This window comes from Triturus cristatus, chromosome 8, assembly GCF_964204655.1.
Source record: "Triturus cristatus chromosome 8, aTriCri1.1, whole genome shotgun sequence".
In the NCBI taxonomy this organism is placed as follows: Eukaryota; Metazoa; Chordata; class Amphibia; order Caudata; family Salamandridae; genus Triturus; species Triturus cristatus.
The window spans coordinates 1,267,613,122-1,267,635,605 of NC_140591.1; the positions used below are offsets into that span (position 1 = coordinate 1,267,613,122).

General features: G+C 46.2%; 1 protein-coding gene across 4 annotated transcripts in view; it reads right to left on the bottom strand.

Moving 5' to 3' along the window:
* Positions 1-22,484, bottom strand: part of SLC35A5 (solute carrier family 35 member A5) — a 143,799-nt gene that overhangs the window by 44,272 nt on the left and 77,043 nt on the right. For all 4 annotated transcript variants that reach the window (XM_085622973.1, XM_085622975.1, XM_085622974.1 and 1 more), the window contains one exon: positions 1,074-1,207. In XM_085622973.1, coding sequence (XP_085479099.1) covers positions 1,074-1,207 — 134 coding nt within the window. The remainder of the gene's footprint in view (positions 1-1,073; positions 1,208-22,484) is intronic.

A 22,484-nucleotide genomic window follows, 5' to 3' on the forward strand; every position in this document is an offset into this window, starting at 1 on the left:
TATTCCAGGAAACCGGGTTCGAGTCTCGGCAACGACGCTCAACATCATGTGATTCTCGGCAAATCACTTAATCGCCCCATGCCTAAAAAACAAACAAAAAAAATAATAATAAATGTGTCCATCTTTAACAAAACTGGGGCTCATGTAAAGGGCTCTGATACCCATTTGCGCTATATGAAAGGAAAAAAAAAGAAGGAAACCTAAGTTGGTGGGTTTCATTTCAAGCAAGATGCTCCACTCAATTTTTTTAGGGTTAAATGATAATGCCTGAAAAGACAGCAAAGTGTTCATAGATCATTGCTGTGTGAAGTTAAAAAATAAACACGCTAACTGACCCTTCCGGCTGTAATGGGACAGAGCTGCTTCTAGAACTCCCTAAATGGAACATGGTCAGGTTTCCTCTCATGTCAAAAGCAATCTGTATGTCTTTTCGCATCGGCAAAGGCAGAAGCCTGGTTTAATATAAAAACCCAAATAAAATCTTTTCACAAAATGCTCGTCTAACATGATTTGCAGACATTTCACAGAGGGACACACTCTGGACGCCGGTGTTTGACCTGCGGCGATTGCTGTTTTTTTTTGTTTTTTTTACAGCACGCGGGTGGGCAACCTCCCCGTTGCCCTGTTGCCCTCCCCACCGCGTTTACAGGTATTTCACCACCTAACCTGAAGCGCTGTTTAATTAAGCGCTGCAGTGCAGGCAGTAAAACTTCCGATTGCACAATTAACTCAGACCAAAGACCACGTATCGTTTTGAACGATAAAATCTACCGGATGTTGCCAATGCAGAGAAACTGTAGTATTGATGATTGTTGTCTATATAGGAAGTATATAGCAGATAAGCAAGATGTGATTTAAACTGCTGATTAACAAATGAAATCTAGACAGTTTAAGAAAACACAGATCATACCCTCTTATAGGCATGTTTCTTTTAATATAAATAATTTTAAAAACTCATGTATAAAATGTTTTGCAGGATCCTGTGCAGGGGCGCAAATATTCTTGTTTATGAAAATCAAAGAAAATCTCATGAAAACATGGCGTGCATTTGTGCGCGATTGGTAAAAACTTACAGGCTGAAGGTATGAGAGTATATAAAAGAAGAAGAGGTTGTCCAGGAAGTACAGAAAGGCTGGAACGGACCACTTCATGAATATTAATACATCCTTTCTTGAAGAACACTTAAATTCGTTATATGACCGTCCATCTGAAAGAAAATGTGTAACAGGTAAAAAAAAAAGTTACAAGATTACGTTTAAATACCAAATGTTTACTAAGTAGTTTTACTATACATTTGCATTGAAGAATGAGGCAGCAATTTGACATTATATTTATTTATATATATATATATATATATATATATATATATATATATATATATATATATATATATTCACTGAAAAAACCATAGGTTTCACACACGTTATAGTTAGGAAATAGCATTTAAAAAACCTTGCTAATTCACTGAAAAAACCATAGGTTTCACACATGTTATAGTTAGCTGGACATTTTACTGATAAAAAACCAATGAAATTCCCCCGTTATAGTTACTGTAGGCAACTATAACTCACGCGACCGCAATCCTCTGCTGATGCTAATACTGTATTTAGACACTTATTTGCCCATATCTTCTTCCATTAAATTTTAGCTATACATATATTACAAATATTTTTTTTTCATAAAGACACATATGTCATCAGCAGAGGATTACGGTCGCGTGAGTTATAGTTGCCTACAGTAACTATAACGGGGGAATTTCATTGGTTTTTTATCAGTCAATCAATCAATCAATCAATGACACTTATAAAGCGCGCTACATACCCGTAGGGTCTCAAGGCGCTGGGGGGGGGGAGCCGCTACTGCTCGAACAGCCAGGTCTTCAGCTTCTTCCTGAAGGAGAGGTGGTCTTGGGTCAGGCGCAGGTCGGTCGGGAGGGAGTTCCAGGTCTTGGCGGCCAGGTAGGAGAAGGACCTTCCTCCTGTAGTCGCTCTTCGGATGCGGGGGACGGCGGCGAGGGCGTGGTTGGCTGATCGGAGGTGGCGTTTGGGAGCGTAGAAGTTGATCCGGCTGTTGAGGTAGCTCGGGCCTTGGTCGTGTAGGGCTTTGTGTGCGTGGGTGAGGAGGCGGAAGGTGATTCTTTTGTTGACGGGGAGCCAGTGAAGGTCTCTCAGATGTCCGGAGATGTGGCTGGTTCGTGGGATGTCGAGGATGAGTCTGGCTGAGGCGTTCTGGATCCGCTGGAGTCTCTTCTGGAGTTTGGCGGTGGTACCGGCGTAGAGGGCGTTGCCGTAGTCCAGTCGGCTGGTGACGAGGGCCTGGGTGACGGTCTTCCTAGTCTCGGTGGGGATCCACCAGAAGATCTTCCAAAGCATGCGTAGGATGTTGAAGCATGCCGAGGAGACGTTGTTGACTTGCCTGGTCATGGAGAGGGAGGAGTCCAGGATGAAGCCCAGGTTGCGTGCATGGTCTGACGGTTTGGGTGCGGTGCCCAGGGCGGGAGGCCACCAGGAGTCGTCCCAGGCGGAGGGAGAGGAGCCCAGGATGAGGACCTCCGTCTTGTCCGAGTTCAGTTTCAGGCGGCTGGTCGTCATCCACTCGGCTACTTCTTTCATCCCTTCGTGCAGGTTGGCTCTGGCGGCGGCGGGGTCGTTGGTCAGGGAGAGGATCAGCTGGGTGTCGTCGGCGTAGGAGATTGTGCTGAGGTTGTGTTTGCGTACGATGGCCGCGAGGGGGCTCATGTAGACGTTGAAGAGGGTGGGGCTCAGAGATGATCCTTGGGGGACGCCGCAGATGACTTCGGTGGCCTCTGACTTGTACGGTGGTAGGCGGACTCTCTGTGTTCTCCCGTCGAGGAAGGAGATGATCCATTCCAGCGCCTTGTCCTGGATTCCGACGTTGCTGAGGCGCCGTACTAGGGTGCGGTGGCAGACCGTGTCGAATGCCGCGGAGAGGTCCAGGAGGATGAGGGCCGCTGTTTCTCCGTTGTCCATCAGGGCTCGGATGTCATCGGTGGCGGCGATGAGGGCGGTCTCGGTGCTGTGGTTGGCTCGGAAGCCGGACTGTGAGGGGTCGAGGGATCCGTTCGTCTCGAGGAAAGCGGCCATCTGCTTGTTGACGGTCTTCTCGATGACTTTGGCTGGAAACGGGAGGAGCGAGATGGGCGGTAATTCTTGAGGTCGGTGGGGTCCGCTGTTGGTTTCTTGAGTAGAGCGCTGAGTTCGGCGTGTTTCCAGCTCTCGGGGAAGATGGTGGTGTCGAAGGATGTGTTGATGATGTCACGCAGGTGGGGTGCGATGACAGCGTCGGCCTTGTTGAAGACGTGGTGAGGGCAGGGGTCGGTCGGTGATCCGGAGTGGATGGAGTTCATCGTGCGGATGGTGTCTTCGGTGCTGATCGGGGTCCAGGCGTGGAGGGTGGTGGTGGGGGGTGGTTGTTCGGTCATGGTGTGCGTTGGTTGGTTGTTGAAGCTGTTGTGTATGTCCGTGATCTTGTTGTGGAAGTATGAAGCCAGGGAGTTGCAGAGGTCTTGCGATGGGGTGATGTCGTTGTTTCCTGCGCTGGGGTTGGAAAGCTCTTTGACGATGTTGAAGAGTTCCTTGCAGTTGTGTGCGTTGTTGTCCAACCGGTCCTTGAATGCTGTTTTCTTGGCGGCGCGGATCAGCTGGTGGTGTTTCCGGGTGGCAAGTTTGAAGGAGGTCCTGTTGTCCGGTGTCGGTTCCCTTCTCCAGACTTTCTCGAGGGCTCGGCAGTTCTTCTTGGAGCTCTTGAGTTCGTCGGTGAACCATGGGGCTTTCTTGCTGCCGGGTCTGCTGGGCGGGGTCCTCAGTGGGGCGAGTTCGTCCGCGCAGTTGCTGATCCACTTCGTGAGGTTGTCGGCGGCCTGGCTGGGGTTCGCTGAGCTGGCAGGAGGGTGCTGGCTCAGGGAGGTGGCGAGCTGGTCTGCTGTGATCTTGTTCCAGCTTCTGCGGGCGGCCTGTTGCTGGTGGTGGTGGGTAGTTGTTTTCTTGAAGGTAAAGTGGACGCAGCTGTGGTCCGGCCACCAAAAGCACAGGGGGTGAGGTCAATGTGGATAGTGTTTTTTTTATTTCGATTTTATAATTTCATGTTGCCAAAATTACGTTTTTTTTCTCTATTAATAAGCCCTGCACATTTGGTGGCCTGCGGCCACCAAAAGCACAGGGGGTGGGGTAAGTGTGGATAGTGTTTTTTTTATTTTTATTTTTTTACCGTAAGCGTACGGTAAGCGTACGGTAAGCGTACCCCGCGAAATTGCCGAAAAAAAAATAAAACCGTTTTTGCTCTTGGGGGATGTTTGGGGACTCCCTCAACATGACTATGTGGGAGGGAGTTGTCAAAACAGCCCCGTAACATGTTTTTGGCCATCATGTTTGATAAACAACACTCAGTGCGAGAGACAAAATGGCGGACGCCGCTTCCTGGTTTCGGCCGATTCGAATGTTTACTAAGATCTAAGAGCCAATCAGAATCGCGCTCGCGCACGCCACCGTAAGCTTACGGTAAGCGTACGGTAAGCGTACGGTAAGCGTACCGTAAGCGGGCTCAGATATATATATTGATTTAAAGGCTATTTTCTCAGAATCTACTGAACAGATTTACACCAAACCTACAAAAGGCACTTCCTTGACCTAGGGACTACCTCTCTGCCAAATTTCTAGTAATTCTGTTCAGCCGTTCGGGCTGTAGCTCGTTCTAAAGGTCCTATGGAAAAATGCATGGGAAAAACGCGTTTTGGGACCCCCCTTTTATCTCAGCCCCCGCTTGACGAATCCCCCCCGAGACTTTCAGGGTAGGAGCGGAGCGTAGCGCCCCACCTATTTTGAGAAATTCGCGAGGATTCGTCGACCGGCGCCAAAGTTATTCAAAATAGAATGTTGAGGTTTTCCTATGGAAACGTGGTCCTAACTATAACTACCTACTGGCGACCGCCAGTAGGTAATATATATATATATATATATATATATATATATATATATATTCACTGAAAAAAACATAGGTTTTACAGACGTTATAGTTAGGAATTAGCATTTAAAAAACCTTTGAAATTCACAAAAAAAAACCATAGGTTTCAGGGACGTTCTAGTTAGTTGGACATTTGACTCATATAAAACCAGAGAAATTCGCCTGTCATAGTTAGTTGAGCTAACTATAACTCGCGCGCCCGCAATGCACTGCAGATGATGTCACATATTACATCACTCATGACATGGTCAGTGACATCACTGATGACTATAACGTCTGTAAAACCTATGGTTTATTCAGTGAATTTCGAAGGTTTTTTAAATGTTAATTTCATATTTTAATGTTTAAAAAACCTATATTTTTTCTATTTTTGTTGTTGTAATATTTTGGAACTCTATTATACTTTTTTTTTTTTTAACTTTAAAAATTAAGTAATGGTTTATATCTTCCCAAAAAATATGTATATATTTTTTTTTTGTTGAGAAAACTGCACTCCCATACCGGTAGTGTACCAAGCTCCATCACCATGCGAATCCTACTTGCCATATTGCTAAACTCGTAAAGGATGCACATTTCGTATCCGACGGATTCGTGGCACCGCGTCCCATCATATACGTATGAGTTTGCGCCAGCTGCTACACAGGTATGCGACGGGTACGCAGTACCAAGCCACGTGTTAAGTCATGTACGTATGGGGGTCGCGCCCGCTGCGCGTTGCGTATGAGACGAGTGCACGCTGCCAGGCCCTGTGTTATGTCAGACGTATGGTGTCACGCCGGGTACGCCATTCACTCGTTTTTTTTTATGTCTCAAAACTATATCTAAATAACTTTAAACTGTATATGAGAGCAAGCGATAATCTAAAATAGTTTAAACATTTATATATTTCTAACGGTAATAAACTTATATTATGATAAACATATTTTCTCAAAATCTTGTCGGGTGCGGCCCCCTTGCGCCATCGATGCGCGATTGCCATGTGACCTTAAAAAAAGCATTGGATTAGTTCATAACATTTCCATTGTAACAGTTGGAGGACCCCACCCATTTTAGTCACTCTCTCTACAGCGTTTGATGAGTCACACCCCTTCTGCTTAGAGAGCTTTTTTGAAAAGTTTTTTTGCTGTGTAGACATATCTTCTACTACACACAGCATGCAACGATCATCTTGATCAATATTCGTGGTCTGTACATTAGCCTTCCACGTGTGATGGCCATGCATCTCAAACGTTACACCAAAAATCAAATGTGTGTTACACGATGCCCCTGGTGTGTGTGCGCGCATTATTGTGCTGCCTTTCAGCTTGGGTATTGCTGGCCCGAAGGGGTATCATCAGCCACGGGCAGAGTGCACATCCTAGATCACGTGACAAACAGTAAACAGTAATGTGTACATTTGTATTGACGTATTCTCTGTTGTCAGGCTTTACCAGTATAGTAGTGTGTCATATGTGAGTCTTTCAGATTCAAGTTTGGCATGCATTGCTTGACTATAATGAACGTTATCACTATTTATGACGTAGCCTCAATGCTGATCCTCCCTCCATCGGAGCACATTCACATGTGTGTGCTTCGCGATAGCAACACTTTCAATAATACCGCACACCATTGACATGAGTATCTGCGCATATCCACAACCTTGACAACGACATGTGATGTTTTCGAACAGCATCTCATTAGCGATAGTTGCCGCCCTCCCGGTACATGCTACATTAATGTAAATTGCGCATTCTGCGACGTCAAAACTGCAACAGAAACACACATAAGTACACTTCCTGGCCAGACAGGAACTGAACAACGCCCAGATCCCCGGAACTATTATTCACACCCCTACGCTCGCCTGGTGTACGCAAGCCCAGCCCACTTTGCATACGTATAAATAGGATAACGACGACGTCACATGTCCCAGTTCTTCTACACTGCCTCAGGTGATATGGCTGCATCCACCTCGCATATCACAATGCGCAATTAAAAAAAGGATCTATAAGGCATACACCATTGTCGCAATCAACACTGCACCTGAATTGTGAACACTGCTGCTCGTGGTGTTTGGACACAACAATGACAGCAGGTGAGCAGTGGGGCCTGGGTGCACAGGGGCTGCAATTGAGCGCAATGCTGCGGGTGGGGTGCATCAGCCTGGTTGCGCAGGTACAAACAAGCGATATTGACCTGCTTAATGTGTTCTATGACCTCATTCAGTCACATGTCTGTCTCATTTTAAGGACCTGCTGGACCGTACAGTAGGCCTGAGCCACCGGGCAGCGCTGCCCTACAGACACGTGTTGAGCACAGTGCTGCGGTAGGGGTGGGGTGCATCAGCCTGTGTGCAAAGGTGCGAACAACTGATGTTGCGCTGCCCTACAGACACGTGGCGTTGGCTTTTGGGGCACTGTAGTGAGCTGATTACTAAGTGTACATGCACACAGGCTTGCGCCACTGCATTACACGTGCACATTGTGCTTCTACCATGCGCTCTGTTCCTTTGTATGTGAACGTTGGCATAACATAATTAGGCTGTGGGGTTTTAGGTTTAAACCTATAATAACTGATAAAACCCCACTGAAAGAGAAATAGCCCTCACCAGTGAAAATATATAAACACTGAAAAAACACCTGCACAACCACAAACTAAATGTCATTCAAAGTAAGGAAAAAGAGTGAAAGGGTCATTTTTATTCTTCCTGAAGGAGCCAATACAATGTAACTTTGTTATACAAGCTAGCAGGAAGAAAGACTGGGCTAGCATTATTCTGCTTGAGTTTTGATGTTTAGGGATGCCAATAAAATATTGTTTCTTCTTCCTTTTTTTCAGTTTTGTGGTCTTTGGTCTGAAGAAGCATGTTTTAGGTCTTGTTTAATTATTTTATAAACTGTAGAGAATAAGGAAATATCAAAATCATATTTGATATTTTGGCTGTGTTGGATTCTTTCACTGATAGGTAAAATGGCTGGTTTCATCTTTCCTAATATGTGTCATCACATTTACCCACAGAGAATGGGTAAAAGCCCTTAATACATCAGCCTCCAGTTTCTAGTGGGTCAGTATTGATAGTAGGTGAATTGCCAACGCCTCAGGCTTCAAACATTCAATGCAAGGTATAGTGACAAGTATATGTAAAAAGATCAAGCATCTGGGATAGTGGTAAAAACATGACACCAGACTTCTGGAAAACATGGAACGCAGTGTCACTTGGAATGCTCTGCAAAAAAGGTTCTTTCCAAGTTCAACAAAGATTGGAGTGATTTTGTTTGTATTTAGTGATTCAGCTACGTATATGAAAAAGTTGTGTGATGACCTGTCAAACTTGATACCTGAGCTGAAGTGATTCCCTGAAAGACATCCTTGCCGCTTTTTAGATGATATGCTGAAAGCATCTTTACAATCTCAAGAGTTAATGAGGGATGCTATTGACTTTTTAGTCCATTCTGGTGCACAGTTTTCTTATGCACAGGAACTAAAACGCAAATATTTATAATTTCGTGCTTTGTGTGGCAGCAAAGAAAGAGTTATCCCAACTGTGTTCCTTAGCTGATGGTACTCAGTCCAAGGGGCTATGAATGCTATATTATCCATGTGGCAACCAATTACAGAATTTTTGCTGAGTGATGATGACAAAGGCAATAAATGTGAGGATCTTTGGTCGCATAGTGATGTGAGAAAAGTACACTCTACTGCATTCTTAGATTTTTACAGGAATACATAACTGCTGTAGTGGACATTTAAAAAAAAAAATAGAGTCTGAAAAAACCCTGGTCGGCCAAGTGTTCAGCAAAATGGTGTAGATGGGAAACATCTCCTTGAGAGTAGGCTGGGCAACACCTTTAGTGACTTTAGCACTGCAACATGTTCCATGTTAGAGTGCTTGCCACTTGGTAAGCAAAGCAATATTGAAGAGCAATTCAGGAACGTTTATTTTACAAAGTATGAGAAATGGCTTGCAATGATGCATAGAATTGTCCCTTCACCATCAGTGGCATTTGAAGTCACTGAAACCTCACTGTGGTACTCTGTGCAAGTTCTAGATCCCTTCAGTAAAGGGAAATTTCCTCCGTAGTTTCAAAAGTGCTGCTTCATTATTGACCGCCTCAATAACTCTGAGGGCATAAACGCCCAGCTCAACTCAAATGTTGCAGAACCTGCCCTGAGAATCGCAATCTTCAAGTGTACCAGTATTGTCATGGAAAGAAATGTCAGTGGCCAGAGTTATCAAATTGTGTACTGGCTATTTTGGCGTTGGCTGGCCCAAGTGTCAATGTTGAGAGGGCCTTTTCACAGAAGTTTACATGGAAAAGAAAGAGCGAGCGCACATGACCAAAGACTCATTGAAGAAGTATTGTATGGTGTACTACAATAAGTTTAATTTGCAAAAATCTATTTGGACCTCAGACACTATACGGACACTGTCTATATACCAAGTGCTATCAGTGCAGAAAGCAAACAATAATAAAAGCAAAACGTTCCAAAAACACCGGAAAAAACACTTTTTCTGCTGTGCCACCCTGGAGTCGGAGCTCGCACCGGTGCGTCGTTGGACACACCGGTTGTGGCAGGTGAACGGTGAAGCCTCGGTGCGTAGCACAGGTGCAGGCAAGCGTTGTTGCTATAGATAATAATGTAATCTCTGCCCTCAATCATATCTCGTTTTCATTTTAAGGACTTGCTGGACCGCACTCTTTCTCGCAGACCCCAGCGTCCCAGACACACAGGTGACGGGAGGTGAACAGTGAGGGCTGGGTGCAGTAGGCCGGCGCTCTGTCTCCTCCTCCCTCTGTTCAAACTTCCCCCCCTCCCTTCCACCCACTCGCTCTCTGTCCCATTCTCACTTTCCTCCGTTCATTCTCACTACCTTTCTTTTTCTCTTAGACATGGCACACATACTTATGTTTCTTTTTTGTCTTGCAGGTTTTGTACGCAGCTTCCAGAGGAGTCCCACCCACTTCTTTCATGTTTTACTGTTGTTCGAATAAAGTTACATTTCCATTTATTTGTGTTGTGTTAATAAAAGTTTTTTTTTTTAACCAATAAATAACTGAGTGTATGGGTCTTCTTTTTCTGACAACACTTGTCTGTAGTTTATTGTGAAAATCGGCGGTTGATAGTAGGTTACAAGGGAAATTTTGTTTAATTTTCCGGTGCACCTACCAAATATAAACCAACAGACTATTACATAAAGGAAGCCTGGGTAATTGTACAACAGCAAGAGTTCTTTGAGTGTATCACTTTATAACACCATGAGTACTGCTTGTGTGATTTCAGAACCAATAAGGCACTGCCTAGGGCCAACGAGGCTTCAAGGACTGGCGAGGCCTACCTTGCATATTTAAATAAAGCCCCGGAGGTTGCCGATACCCGGTCTTGAGTTGGCTTCGAAACCCCCCGAACAATTCGTAAACAATACCCGGGGAGGTGTCGATCCCCTAGTCTACGAAACGTCTCTGTGCCCTCCCGCGCCTAATTTACATGTGAGATTAAGATCCCCAGTGCTGCAGAGACCCCGCAATATAATAACAGGATTGGCTCCGGAACATTACCCACCAGTAGGCTCATTTAAATGAACGGGTGAGACCCCCCTTCATTTTTCTTTTCTCCATTTTTATCATCCAGTTCCGCTTTATTGAAACAATACGAGGTTTTCCTCCTCTCGCTTCAACGAGGCAAACAAGAATTTACTATCACAGGGTGCAAGCAATGCTCCCGCCCTGTAATAGCAAACATAAATGTCCCGCGCTTGCACACCCCGGGACATTGTATGACCTGCGCCTGGGAGGTGGCGCTCCATGGGACCATGATGCTTTGTTTAATGCATAACTACAGAATTAGTATAAATGCATACTAACACCACTTGCACACGTGTGGTACAGCAACCAGAGTGTAGTGAAGAGGCAGAGGAAGCCCAAAATACAAAAATATAAATCCTACCAGAGGTAGGATCACATAGTTCGATCAGCCGACGACCCTGGGATGAGTAGAAACAGATCCACGAAGGAAACGGGTCATCAGCAAAACGCAAGCAAGCGCAAAATCTTGGTGAGTGCTGCCTTCTTTTCACCTTCTCCCGCTCGTCGCCAAATTTATGTAGTGAACAGGAAGACAGCAGTGGATCTGATAAGTAGATTTATTGCAGGAAAAGAAGACAGCTTAAACAGCAACCAACAGGACCAGACACCAAGGCATCCGTCTCCTCCAGCACAGTGTACAAACTCCCCAAGATTCCCCGCATGACAGCCCTACATTCTAACATTACATACTTACATTATAGTATCATTACATACTAACATTGTACTATGACTTACATTGAAATAGTACACAGAGCACATCACTTTACAGCAATGAGCTCACTGTTTAATCCCAGAGTCTTCAGACCAGTAAGGGTGAGTAGTTCGCTTCCCACTCCCTGTACAGTATAAACGCATACTAACACTACTTACAGTTATACTACAGCGGCCAGTATGCTACAGAGCCCACAGCCCATCCCTTTACAACAATCAGCTCGGTTTGATCACCGAGTCTTCACACCGGTAGGCGTAGTACTTCGCTTCCCACTTCCGGTATAGTATAAACGTAAGGTAGAGCTCAGTAGTTGGATTCTCACTCCCTGTATGGTATAAACACCTACTAACACTACTTCCACAGGTATCCTACGAACACCAGAGCACTTCACTTTACAGTAATGACCTCCCGGTTTAGGCTCTAGGTTTCATAACAGACTGTAGCAGCATCTCATCTCAGCACCATGTCACTCTGAGCAACACCGCACTTTCAGACCGGTAGGTGTGACTACTTCGCTTCGCACTCCCCCCACAGAGGTTACAGTGCTCCTATCCTTCTGTTTCCTACTCTTTTCGTCCTTTCACCCCCTTACTCGCTTCAATGGAATCACAAAATGGCGGCCAACACTTCCTAGTTGCAACCGCTCGCAGCGCTCACAACCAATAAGCAGCAAGCTAGTGCTTGTAACGCCTCAGCCAATCAGATGGCAGAATTCCCAAATATCGATATCTGTAAATTTAGATATTTCTCCAAAACTACTGAACGAATTTACACCAAATAAACGGAAGCGTGCTTTCTAGACAAAGACCCTTCTCCCTGCCAAATTTGGGGCAATTCCGTTCACCTGTTCGACCTGTAGCCTTGTCTAAAGTTTCCTATGGAAATTAACATGGAGAAAACACGTTTTGGGACCCCCCTTTTTTCTCGCCCCCCCCCCCCCCCCCCCTTGACGAATTACCCCCAAACTTCCCACATAGGAGCGGATATGAAGAATTAGTTTGGAAAATTTCATGAAGACTTATCAAACGATGCCAAAGTTATAAGCAAAACAAGAAATGCTCTTCCTATGGAAACTTGGTCCTAACTAGAACTACCTACTGGCGACCACCAGTAGGTAACATATATAATAAAAATATATATAAAGGTGGTTCTGAACAGGACACCCTGCCTGACAGATCGGGGCTCGTAAGCAGGCATCACCGGTAATATATTCTGGCCAGAAATTACCCCTGCATCCAGAAATAAAACACGCCCACCAGCTGGTAAGTAGGGATGAAACTTCAATTATTAGCAGAGAATTTGTTGCATACCGTGTTTCGACCCTCCTGGGTCTTAATCATATGCATCATGTGAGATGGTCAGTTGCCCTTCTTTCTCTAGACAAAACTCTATACATTGAAGATGGACTACAGCTGCCTTTTCATAACATATTAAAGCTATAGTAGTCCTTAATTTTGGGTACCATGGTCATTAGTAGCAGTACTCCGTAATATATTTAGACAGTCTTAACCATTAGTTGGCATCAAAAACGATTTCATTAACACATTTCATTGAAATGTCATCTCACATGATGCATAGGTTTAAGACCCAGGAGGGTCGAAACGCCTTATGCAAGGAATTCTCTTCTAATAAATGAAGTTTCAACGCTACTTACCGGCTGGTGGGCTCGTTTCATCCCTGGATGCAGGGGTAATTTCTGGCTGGAATATATTAGCAGGGACGCCTGCTTACAAGCCCCGATCTGCCAGGCAGGGCGTCCTGTTCAACGTCATCTTCATTTCGCGTTTCAATTTACATTGAATTGGATGCCCGCCGGATGCGGAATGGAGTCAAAGACAATTGAATCGAGGTGAGAGGCCACTGTCAACATAAGACAGGAGGACAGCTCGAGACATACTGAATTTGGAAACATTTATCTGTCCGCTAGGATATGCGGAGGAAGTTTACTCCGTGTATGCAGGGAGCATGGATGGAAATATTTTGCAGAGATTGCTTTGAAGAAGTGAAAAGCTTTCTGTGACAAACGCATGTGAACTGGCAGAGATTGCGCCTTTGATGGTTCACAGAGTAAATTACTGTTCTGCCCTATATGAAATTAATTTCTTTTGAGGCAATGAAAGTGCAATGATGTTTGAAGTGGCTGAAGGTGCTTTAAACTGTGGAATTAAGAACTGGAGTGGCGAAAATCTAGGTTGGATGCAGTTCAGCGCATTATAGGAACTGTGGTTTGAGCAAGAAAGACGGATTGAAATGTGAAAATTAAATAGTTTTTGATGCTAACTAATGGTTAATAAGGTTTCATCCCTGCTTGCAGGAGTAATTTCCGGCTGACATTGAGATATACACACATATATATATATATATATATATATACACACACACACACACACACACACACACACACACACACACATACATACACACATATAACTCATTACAGTAAAAGCTATTTTAAAAAGAACTTGAAGATTACACTGCTGAACAGTTGGACACATTCAAATCAATACACATAGTTCTATTAAGAATAGAGATGAGCTCAGCTATTCAGTGGTTTGAGGGCACCCTTGGTAAGTGCAGGGCCAGAAGGGGTCTTACAGTCTTAGGAGATGGTTCTCGAGGGTTGTTAGTAATACATTTAGGGGGCATCTACTCTCAGCTGAGCAGGAGGTTGTTCTAGTGGAGCAGACCAACAGGAATGAGAAAGATCTGAATTGAAATCAAGAAACAAAATGTTTGGGCAGCCAAAGCAATAGAAATTATAATCGATAACCAAGAGTAAAACAAAATTAAAAAAAGACAGTCTGCAAGAGGTGTGCGATAAGATTTAGGCAACATTATATATGAAAATTAGGAATCTAAATGTGTAATCGTAGGAACAAACTGTTTATTTCATTTTTAACAACTATTCCCCAAGGTTTCACTAGGGCAAGATACTCCGGGTAGGAATATAGAAATGCTCACACAAAGCTGCCTAGAACAGAAGCCTCAAGTCTCTCTCATAAACGCTTCAACCAAATATAGATTCTCTATGTACCCAAAAGGAATAAACAGCATGAATACACTTGTAAAATCCATTGCTTCATGTTAAAAATGCAATATCGACTTGCATATGTTGTATTGTTTTCCTTCAAACAAACTGCGTTGCATTTGCCCAGACTTTTGCAAGATTGTTACAAGCATATCTTTTAATATTATCTAGAACCAATTAAGCACAGTTAACCATTTAAAAAAACACTAATTATGCTTAGGTCTCTGGAGAATTACAGTGCTATATTCAATCAATCAAACAGCATTTGTAAAGCGCGACACTGTCACCCCCACAGGTATCTGGCCGCTGTGTCTCCTCCGAAGAGCCAGGTCTTGAGTTTCTTTCTGAAGTCAGCCAGCGAGACTACCGTGCGAAGCTGGAGAGGAAGGTCATTCCAGATTTTGGCAGGTGTTGGAGGGGTCCTCGGTGAGCAAGAGGATCAGTTGAGTGTCGTCTGCGTAGGAGATTATGTTGAGTCCTTGGAACTGAGGGATGATCCTTGTGGTACTCCGCATATGAGGTCTTTGGGTGCGGAGGGGAAGGGAGGAAGTTGGATGCTCTGCGTGCATCCGCATACGTCTTTGGGTGAGTTGGGGAAGGGAGGAAGTCGGATGCTCTGCATGCATCCTGTAAGGAAGGAAGCAAACCACTTGAGAACGTCTTGCTGTATGCCTATGTTGTAGAGACTGTGTGGAATACCGCGGGGAGGAACAGCTTCTCCACGGTCGAGGAGTGTTTTAATGTCGTCTGTGGTGGCAATAAGTGTTGTCTCAGTGCTATGGTTGGCACGGAATCCTGATTGAAAGGCATCCAGTAGGTGGTCCTGTTCCAGGAATTCGGTGAGCTGCTGGTTAATGGCTTTCTCGAGTACTCTGGCCAGGTAGAGGAGTAGGGTGATCACACAATAACTTTTGAGATCGTTGGAGTCAGCAGAGGCTTTCTTTAGGAGGGGTCTGTTGTCTGCATGGTTCCATCTGTCTGGGAAGGTTGCTGTAGAGTTGGAGGTATTGAGGATGCTGGTGAGTTGTTTGTGGATAGGGTTCGTTGAGAGGTTCTAGAGGTGGGGGTGGTGGCAGGGGTCGGTGTGTGCCCTAGACTGGATGGAAGACATGACGGCTGAGGCGCTCAAGACGGTGAGCGGTGATCAGGTGGTAATGGTTTGGCTGGTGTTCGCTGGTTGCTTGAGGTCATTGGGGTTGGGGGTGGCGAGCTGGATGTTGAAATTGACGTAGATGTTGGTGATCTTGCTGTGGAAGTAGTGTGAGAGGATATCGCAGAGTTCTTGGAAGGGGTGGATGGTGTTCTCTAAGGCTGTGGAGCTGGAGAATTATTTGACTATTTTGAAGAGTTCCTTTGTGTGGTTGTCGTTGCGGGTGGTGATGGCTACTTTCTTGGCTTCTTTGATGTGCCAGTAATAGTTGCTGAGGGTTTCTCCAGTTGGTGGCAACTGCGTTAGGTGGTCTGAAGTTTTGGGGTGTACCAGCTAGCATGTTTGGAGGTCTTGTTGGATATTGTAGATTTCAGTGGGGCGGCTGTCAGCGCGGTCTGTGATCCAGATGGCGAGGTTCTGGACAGTCTGGTTGAGGACTGTTGAGGCCTTGGGTTGGGAGGTGGTGAGGGCATGTGACCACTGAGTTCCGGTTACCCAGTGCCAGCTGCATTGGGAGGAGATCTGATGCACGGCGATAGTGTGATGAGAGTCGTTGACGACAAGTGCATGATGGTATGGTCGGTCCAGGTGGTTTCTGTGGCTGAATCTGATTCTGTCGCTGGAAGTGAAAATGGTGTCAGTTGTGTGTCCGGCTTGGAGCATGGGTTTGGTGGCCAGTTGGGTAAGGTCGATGTTATTTAGGTTCTCCAGGAGGGTGGGGTCGTCGATGTGGAAGTTGAGGTCCCTGAGTAGGATGTAGTGCTGAGAGTGGATTGCTAGGGGGGCGATGAGGTTAGCAATGGAGTCACAGAATGCTTAGGGTCCTGGGGGTCTGTAGGCAAGGGTTCCTCTTATGGTGGTCTTTGTGTCACTTTGTAGTAGGAAGTTGAGGTGTTCTATGAGAGGTAGTCGTTGGTGATGGTTTATTCAATGGTTCCCTTGAAGAGGATGGAAATACCTCTGCTTTGTTTGAAGGCACGACTCAGTTTATCATCTTGTAGCCTTTGGGAGTGGCAGTGGTGATGTCGGGGTTTGAGGAGGGGGTTGAGATACGTTTTGGTGATGAAGGCAATATCTGTGGAGAGGGTGCTGATGGTGTTCCAGATTTCCCTGGTGTGTTTTCAGAGTTAGTGGGCATTGAGAAAGATACAGTAGAGCAGTTGAGGGGAGTACTTGGTCTTGCGGGCAGTAGTGTATTGGACCTTACAAGGCTGTGTCCAGGAGAAGTGGCAGTGTCGGCTTGTGAAGGGTACTTTAGTGGATCGTGGGGAGTATGAGGAGACGCAGCTGTTTCGGCATCAGGGGTCCAGGTGTTCCTTGGTGGTGTACCGTCGGGTGGCAGGAGGGCTAGGGGTCCTGGCGCTGGGCGTTGTCCAACCGGAGGTGCGTTGGTGGAGAGTCTGCTGCGTGGCCGTGTGGTGGTCTCCATTGGAGGCCTAGTTGCGTGGTCTTAGTGGTCCTGGATGCCCTGGGAAGGGACCTGGAACAGACATCGCAGGGACAGCAGGCAGTGCAGGGACAGGGCAGCAGGCAGCGCAGGGACAGCAGGCCCCTAAATAGCATAGGCGGGATAAACGGAGGTAGTCTCACTACCAGTAGTTAAGGCAGTTGGGAGTTCTGGTCTGCAGGGTGGAGGGTCAAGGAAGTCCTGTGATGCGGGAGCGGGCGCCTTCTAAATAGGGCCAGTGGTGGAAACAGCAGGAAAAACTGAGGTAGTCCTTCTCCCAGCAGTGAGGGCTGCTGGTAGTTGTGGCCTGCGGGGTGGAGGGTTAAGGAAATGCCCAGGACAATATGGGCCAAATCTGAACATGACTAGACTCAGTTAAGTATTTGGGCATTCACATCCATCTTGATACCACCCAGATTCTTCGCCACAATTATGGGCAGGCAATCAGCGCCCCCGAGGCTCAAGTGGAAAGATGGTTGCGGTTGCCACTGTCTATAGCCGGCAGAGGTGTGGTCATTAAGATGGTGGTGCTCCCTAAATTTTTATATCTTTTCAACAATATTCCTATACCCCTCCTGAACAGTTTCTTCTTGACGTTGCGGTCACACCTCATCAGATTGGTCGAGGGAGGGGGGGGGGGGGGGGGGGGGGGTCGGGCTGGCAAACAGGTTTGTGTGCGCTGGCAAGTGCTCACTCTACAATACGAGAAGGGAGGGTTCGGGGTGCCGGATTTCCACTTGTATTATCTGGTGGCCCAATGCAGCTATGCCTTCGCATGGTTCCACCCTGACGCTAGGATTCCCTGCCTTCGCCTAGAGGCGGATTTCGTCCTTTCCGAGCAGTTATCCACTGTGTTACCCAAGGGCATACCCAGAGACCCTAATGATATCCAGACTGTTTCCACTACCAGCTGGGCCTGGGATAAGCTGCGACGAGTCACTGGCGCCTCCACACTGTATTCCTCAGCTCTTCCTGTCCCCAACGCCCGCTGGCTGCCAATCACTGGTAAAAAAACTGGTGCAGCGCACTTTGGCCAAATTTGATATCTCTAAACGGGGTGGTTTGTACCCGGATGGTCACATCCTCTCGGCGACAGAGAATGTCCGCTTCCATGACGCCACATTTATGGACAGCTTTGTACTAGGCCGGATTCGTTCAGCTCTGCATGCCACGCTGCCTGGTTTTCCCATTGAACCGGACTCGTTCACTCCGCTTTCGCTCGTCATTGAAAACGAGAGTGGGGTTCATCTCATATCTAAATTGTATAAGACTGTAGTGAGGACTCCCTTAATACGTACATACATTGTTAAGTTAGCACAACCACGTTAGATGTTAGAAAGCCATCTTGATGCTTTTGCACACGACACTGCGTTTACATGTTATTGCTTAAACAAACTGCTGACTAGAGTTTTGCCTCACACGAAAGCAATCTGTTGTTACCAGCCCGAGCTCTGCGCAGCGACCTTGGTCTGTACATGATGTGACAAACAGTCTGGGTTGTTAAACAATGCATGTTTTCCACTCTAGGTTGATCGACCCACTATTTAGCCATAACACACGGGCAGCTGCAAATGCCTGAAAGTTGGTGCTTTTAATATCACAGACATCATGTTTATTATTCAGACCGAAGACGAGCCTTCCTGCGAGAAGACTCCTGATGCTCCTGTGATGTGATTTCACTAAGCTGATCTTTGAGGTATGGGGTCCCCTATTCAAGCCTAAGAGACCTTCTACTAGCCTAATAATAATATTAGCTTCTTAGTAAAGGGAAGGTGGTAGTATCCACTGTCATTATAACATGATGACCCCTTTTATATTCTATGGTATTGTAACGATGCTGATGGTTTTGATTTTAATCATTTGTCTGCTTTTATTAGCCAAAGTACTGCATCTTAGGACACGTGGTCTATAAAAATAAACTCTTTTTATTTTCACCGTGTCTCAGTTGATTATTGTTGTGGACTGATGTGAGAATAATATACGAACAGGTATTTCCGATTCCCACCATTCCTGAGAGTATACTGAGTCGCTTGTTCTTGGTTGTCTTTTCATTGGGACCGCCGAGCTAAATCTCGGATAACGAATGGGACACTTATGCTAGCCGGATACTGGGTTCTGGGTTCTGAGGTGAGTTTCTGGTACACCACAATTCACTGAGGTCCTGGGGTTCTACGCATAGTTCTGTGTATAAGCAGAATCCCTGCAACATGGCGCACCTAACGTTTGGTCTATGAGTTGAAACGCCTTAGTAGTGCTTATATTAGTCCACAATACCCTCATTCTTGTTTCCGGATAGCAAGTCTGACGGATTTAAACCTACCTAGTTCTTTTGATATAGGTTCCTTCAAGCTTGATCATTAAAAAGGTTATTGAACCCTTGTGCTACTGATTAATTTGAGTGTAGCTTGTCCTTATGGCAGTTGATATTGCGGCGCATAGCCGTGCAGCTCTGAAACGTCATTTGACGCAGTATGGGGTGCCGGACACTGGCATGAACGTCATCTTTGTGGTGGGAGCCGATGCGGCTCATCCTTTTGAGTTATTCTACTCTTGGGTGACGATTCCGGCAGTAAGTGAGGGCGATAATACCTTTCATTCTTACACTGCCACTGCGATGCCAGCGAACTATACGCCGTATAGGACACAGGAAATACCAATATCTGCTTGGCAGCATCAGATTTGGTTTAATGGCGCCCTTCCTCATGTGGTTATACCGCCGAGAATGGGCCCTTTATCAATTGCGGGGGCCACTTGGCCGGTACTAGCCGGATTTACGCCTCATCCCCGTTACCTCACAGTGACGGTGGCTGAGTTGCGTGTACTACACACTGCCCTTATAACAGTTTATAGGGCGTTAGTGCAGTATGTGTCGCGCACTGTGCAGGCGGGGGCACCTGCTGTTGCGGGACAACCTACTGATCACCACGCGGTGGTCATTAGTCCTGTTATGGTTAATTCTGTTATGGGCAAGCGCCCCCAAACAAGGGATGATTTTCCCTTTTGGCTTGCTGAAAAATTTGACCAAATAGAAGCGGTATACCCGAATACATCTCCTGCGGAGAAACACAGGATCCTTACCATTAGTTTGCCTAAAGACTTGGTCCCCAACATAGATGATTGTGTTAACTGGGGTAAGGTCTTTGCAGCGACGTACGCGCAGTGCTTTGGTACTCCGTCTATGTTAATGCTGCCCTCCGTTATTAAACGTGTTCAAGAGAACCACGGTGCGGAGTCTGCGATAGAGTTAGGGATGCGGCTCCTCGGACAGTTTGACCTGGTGGCTACCATGATAATGGGAAACCTTAAGGGTGATGCTTTGCAGTTCCAGGTTCGTAATGAACTAAAGAAAGTTGCTGAAGAGGACAAGCCGCAGGAATTTGCGAAGATAATCTCGGGTGCTTACAGAGATTTGGGTCGTAGCTCTTTAGGAGTTAAGCCTGTGATCAAAACTCCCGATCTAAAGCAGCAGGGTAAGGCGGAAGCCTCTGGTAAGGACGACCGACCAAGTTTTCCAAAACAAAATTGGCGGTCTAAACAACAGGGAAAGCAGCAGCAGCAGAAACAGGGCTCTCGGCCTGCCTCTCCCGTTCAGTCAAGTAGTGAACGCACTTATGATCTGCGAGATCGTGCTACTATTAAGTCTCCTGATAGATTTCAGGTTTCTGAACAACGTTCTCCTCGTTCTTCACAGGAAACATCGGCTACACAGTCCGGTGGCGGAGGCGGTGGCAAAGGTCGGGGTGCTCCACAACAACGTGACCAGCCCCGACAGACTGAGGGTAAAGGCAAGCAGGACGAATTTGCACGACAAAGACCCCCGTTTCAGAAGAAGAAAGTGGCGGCTCTGACGGCAAGGTATGCCTCAGATAGTGCGGACACAGCTTCGGAACCGGACATGGGCGCTGACGCTACTGGACAGCGCAGCGGAAATTACCATAGTCCGTCAAGCTCTGCGTCCATTTCTGGCGGTGACAGCAACTGATATATTGGTTACTATTGAAACAGCTGACACCAGAGTGGCTCCCCCTGACAGACTTTATGAAATATTCTTATTAATTGAGGGTGACATACAACGTACAATAAAAGGGATTTTTTGGGATAATCTGACCACCACCTATGATATCCTCCTAGCGGAGGCAGATTGGCCTCCAGCTTTCATTTTAGAAGCTCCTAGAGGGGAGGAGGTGATCCTCCCGTCCTTTGCGCACACAGTGCCTAAGGACCAAGCTGAAGTGTACGCTGGAGAGTGGGCGCTGGCGCCGGCGGTGTATCGTACTCAAGTGGGATGGGACCGGTTGTCCCCCTGCCATGAGATTCCATTGCGGTCTATGCCCCAGCCTCAACCCCAATATCCCATGCGTCGTGAAGCTAGGCCACACGTCGCGGCGATCCTTGAACAATTGGAATATCAGGGTGTTATCGAAACTTGTGTGTCCCCTATGAATAACCCTTTATTCACTGTAACGAAGCCTGACAGCTCGTACCGTTTAGTTTTGGATTACCGGCACCTAAACTCCCATTGCCGGACCTGCGCGGTACAGAATACACACAGCTCGGCACTAGTCGACAGTCTCGTGCGTAAAAGATTTAAAACGACACTTGACATTTCCAATGGCTTTTTTAGCCACAACCTGTCCACACTGAGTAGCCAGTGGACGGCGTTTACTTCGGGCGGCAAACAAAAACAGTTTACGAGATTAGCCATGGGTTACAAAAATAGCCCTGGCGTCTTTTCCGCTCGCGTGGTTTCTCTCTTAGAAAGAATTGACCCCGACGCATACTCCTATGTTGACGATATCTATCTCACGGATGATGAGCTGATGCCACATCTGTCTCGAGTCGACAATATTATAGTGAGTTTTGCTGACTATGGCTACAAATTCAATTTTGCGAAGTCTCACATGGCGGAATATACAGTGTTGTTTTTGGGCTATGAGCTCAACAATGAAGGTAAGGGGTTAGCTCCCCACTTTCTGGAGAAGTGCGCATGCTTACGTGCTCCTACAACGCTGAAGAAATTACAATCTCTGCTGGGCTTTCTGAATTTCGGACGTACGTACATTCCTGATTATGCCCAGCGTATCAAGCCGCTTTACGCCTTGGTACAACTTTTGTTTTCGAAGTCTAGCTGGCAGCTAGAACACTCTGCTATTTTACAGTCTTTACAGGCTGATCTCCTTGCTTCACAATACTTGCTGACACGTGATAACCGCACTAACCTGGTAATAAGAATAGTGCCAGGCGCAGTGGGTTTCACGTATTTGACGTTTAATGAGGGCGATACAGTCCCCATTGCGTATAAATCACACTTGTACACCTCTGCTGAATTACGTTTTTCCACGGTCGAAAAAGTTCGGACTGCTGTGCAGATGGCGATCCTTAAGGAACGCGCACTGTCACATGGGAAACAGATTCTGGTTGTAACACCGTATCCTGCCTTAGAGGCAGTGACTAAAGCAAGTGTACCAAATTCTAAAGCTTTGCATCCACGGTGGATACAATGGGCCACAACACTGACGTCGCCAGATGTCACTTATATCTTTGACGCCTCATTACAGACTCAAGAGTACTTGCAGTATGAATTCGTTCATCCAGCTCCTCTGTCT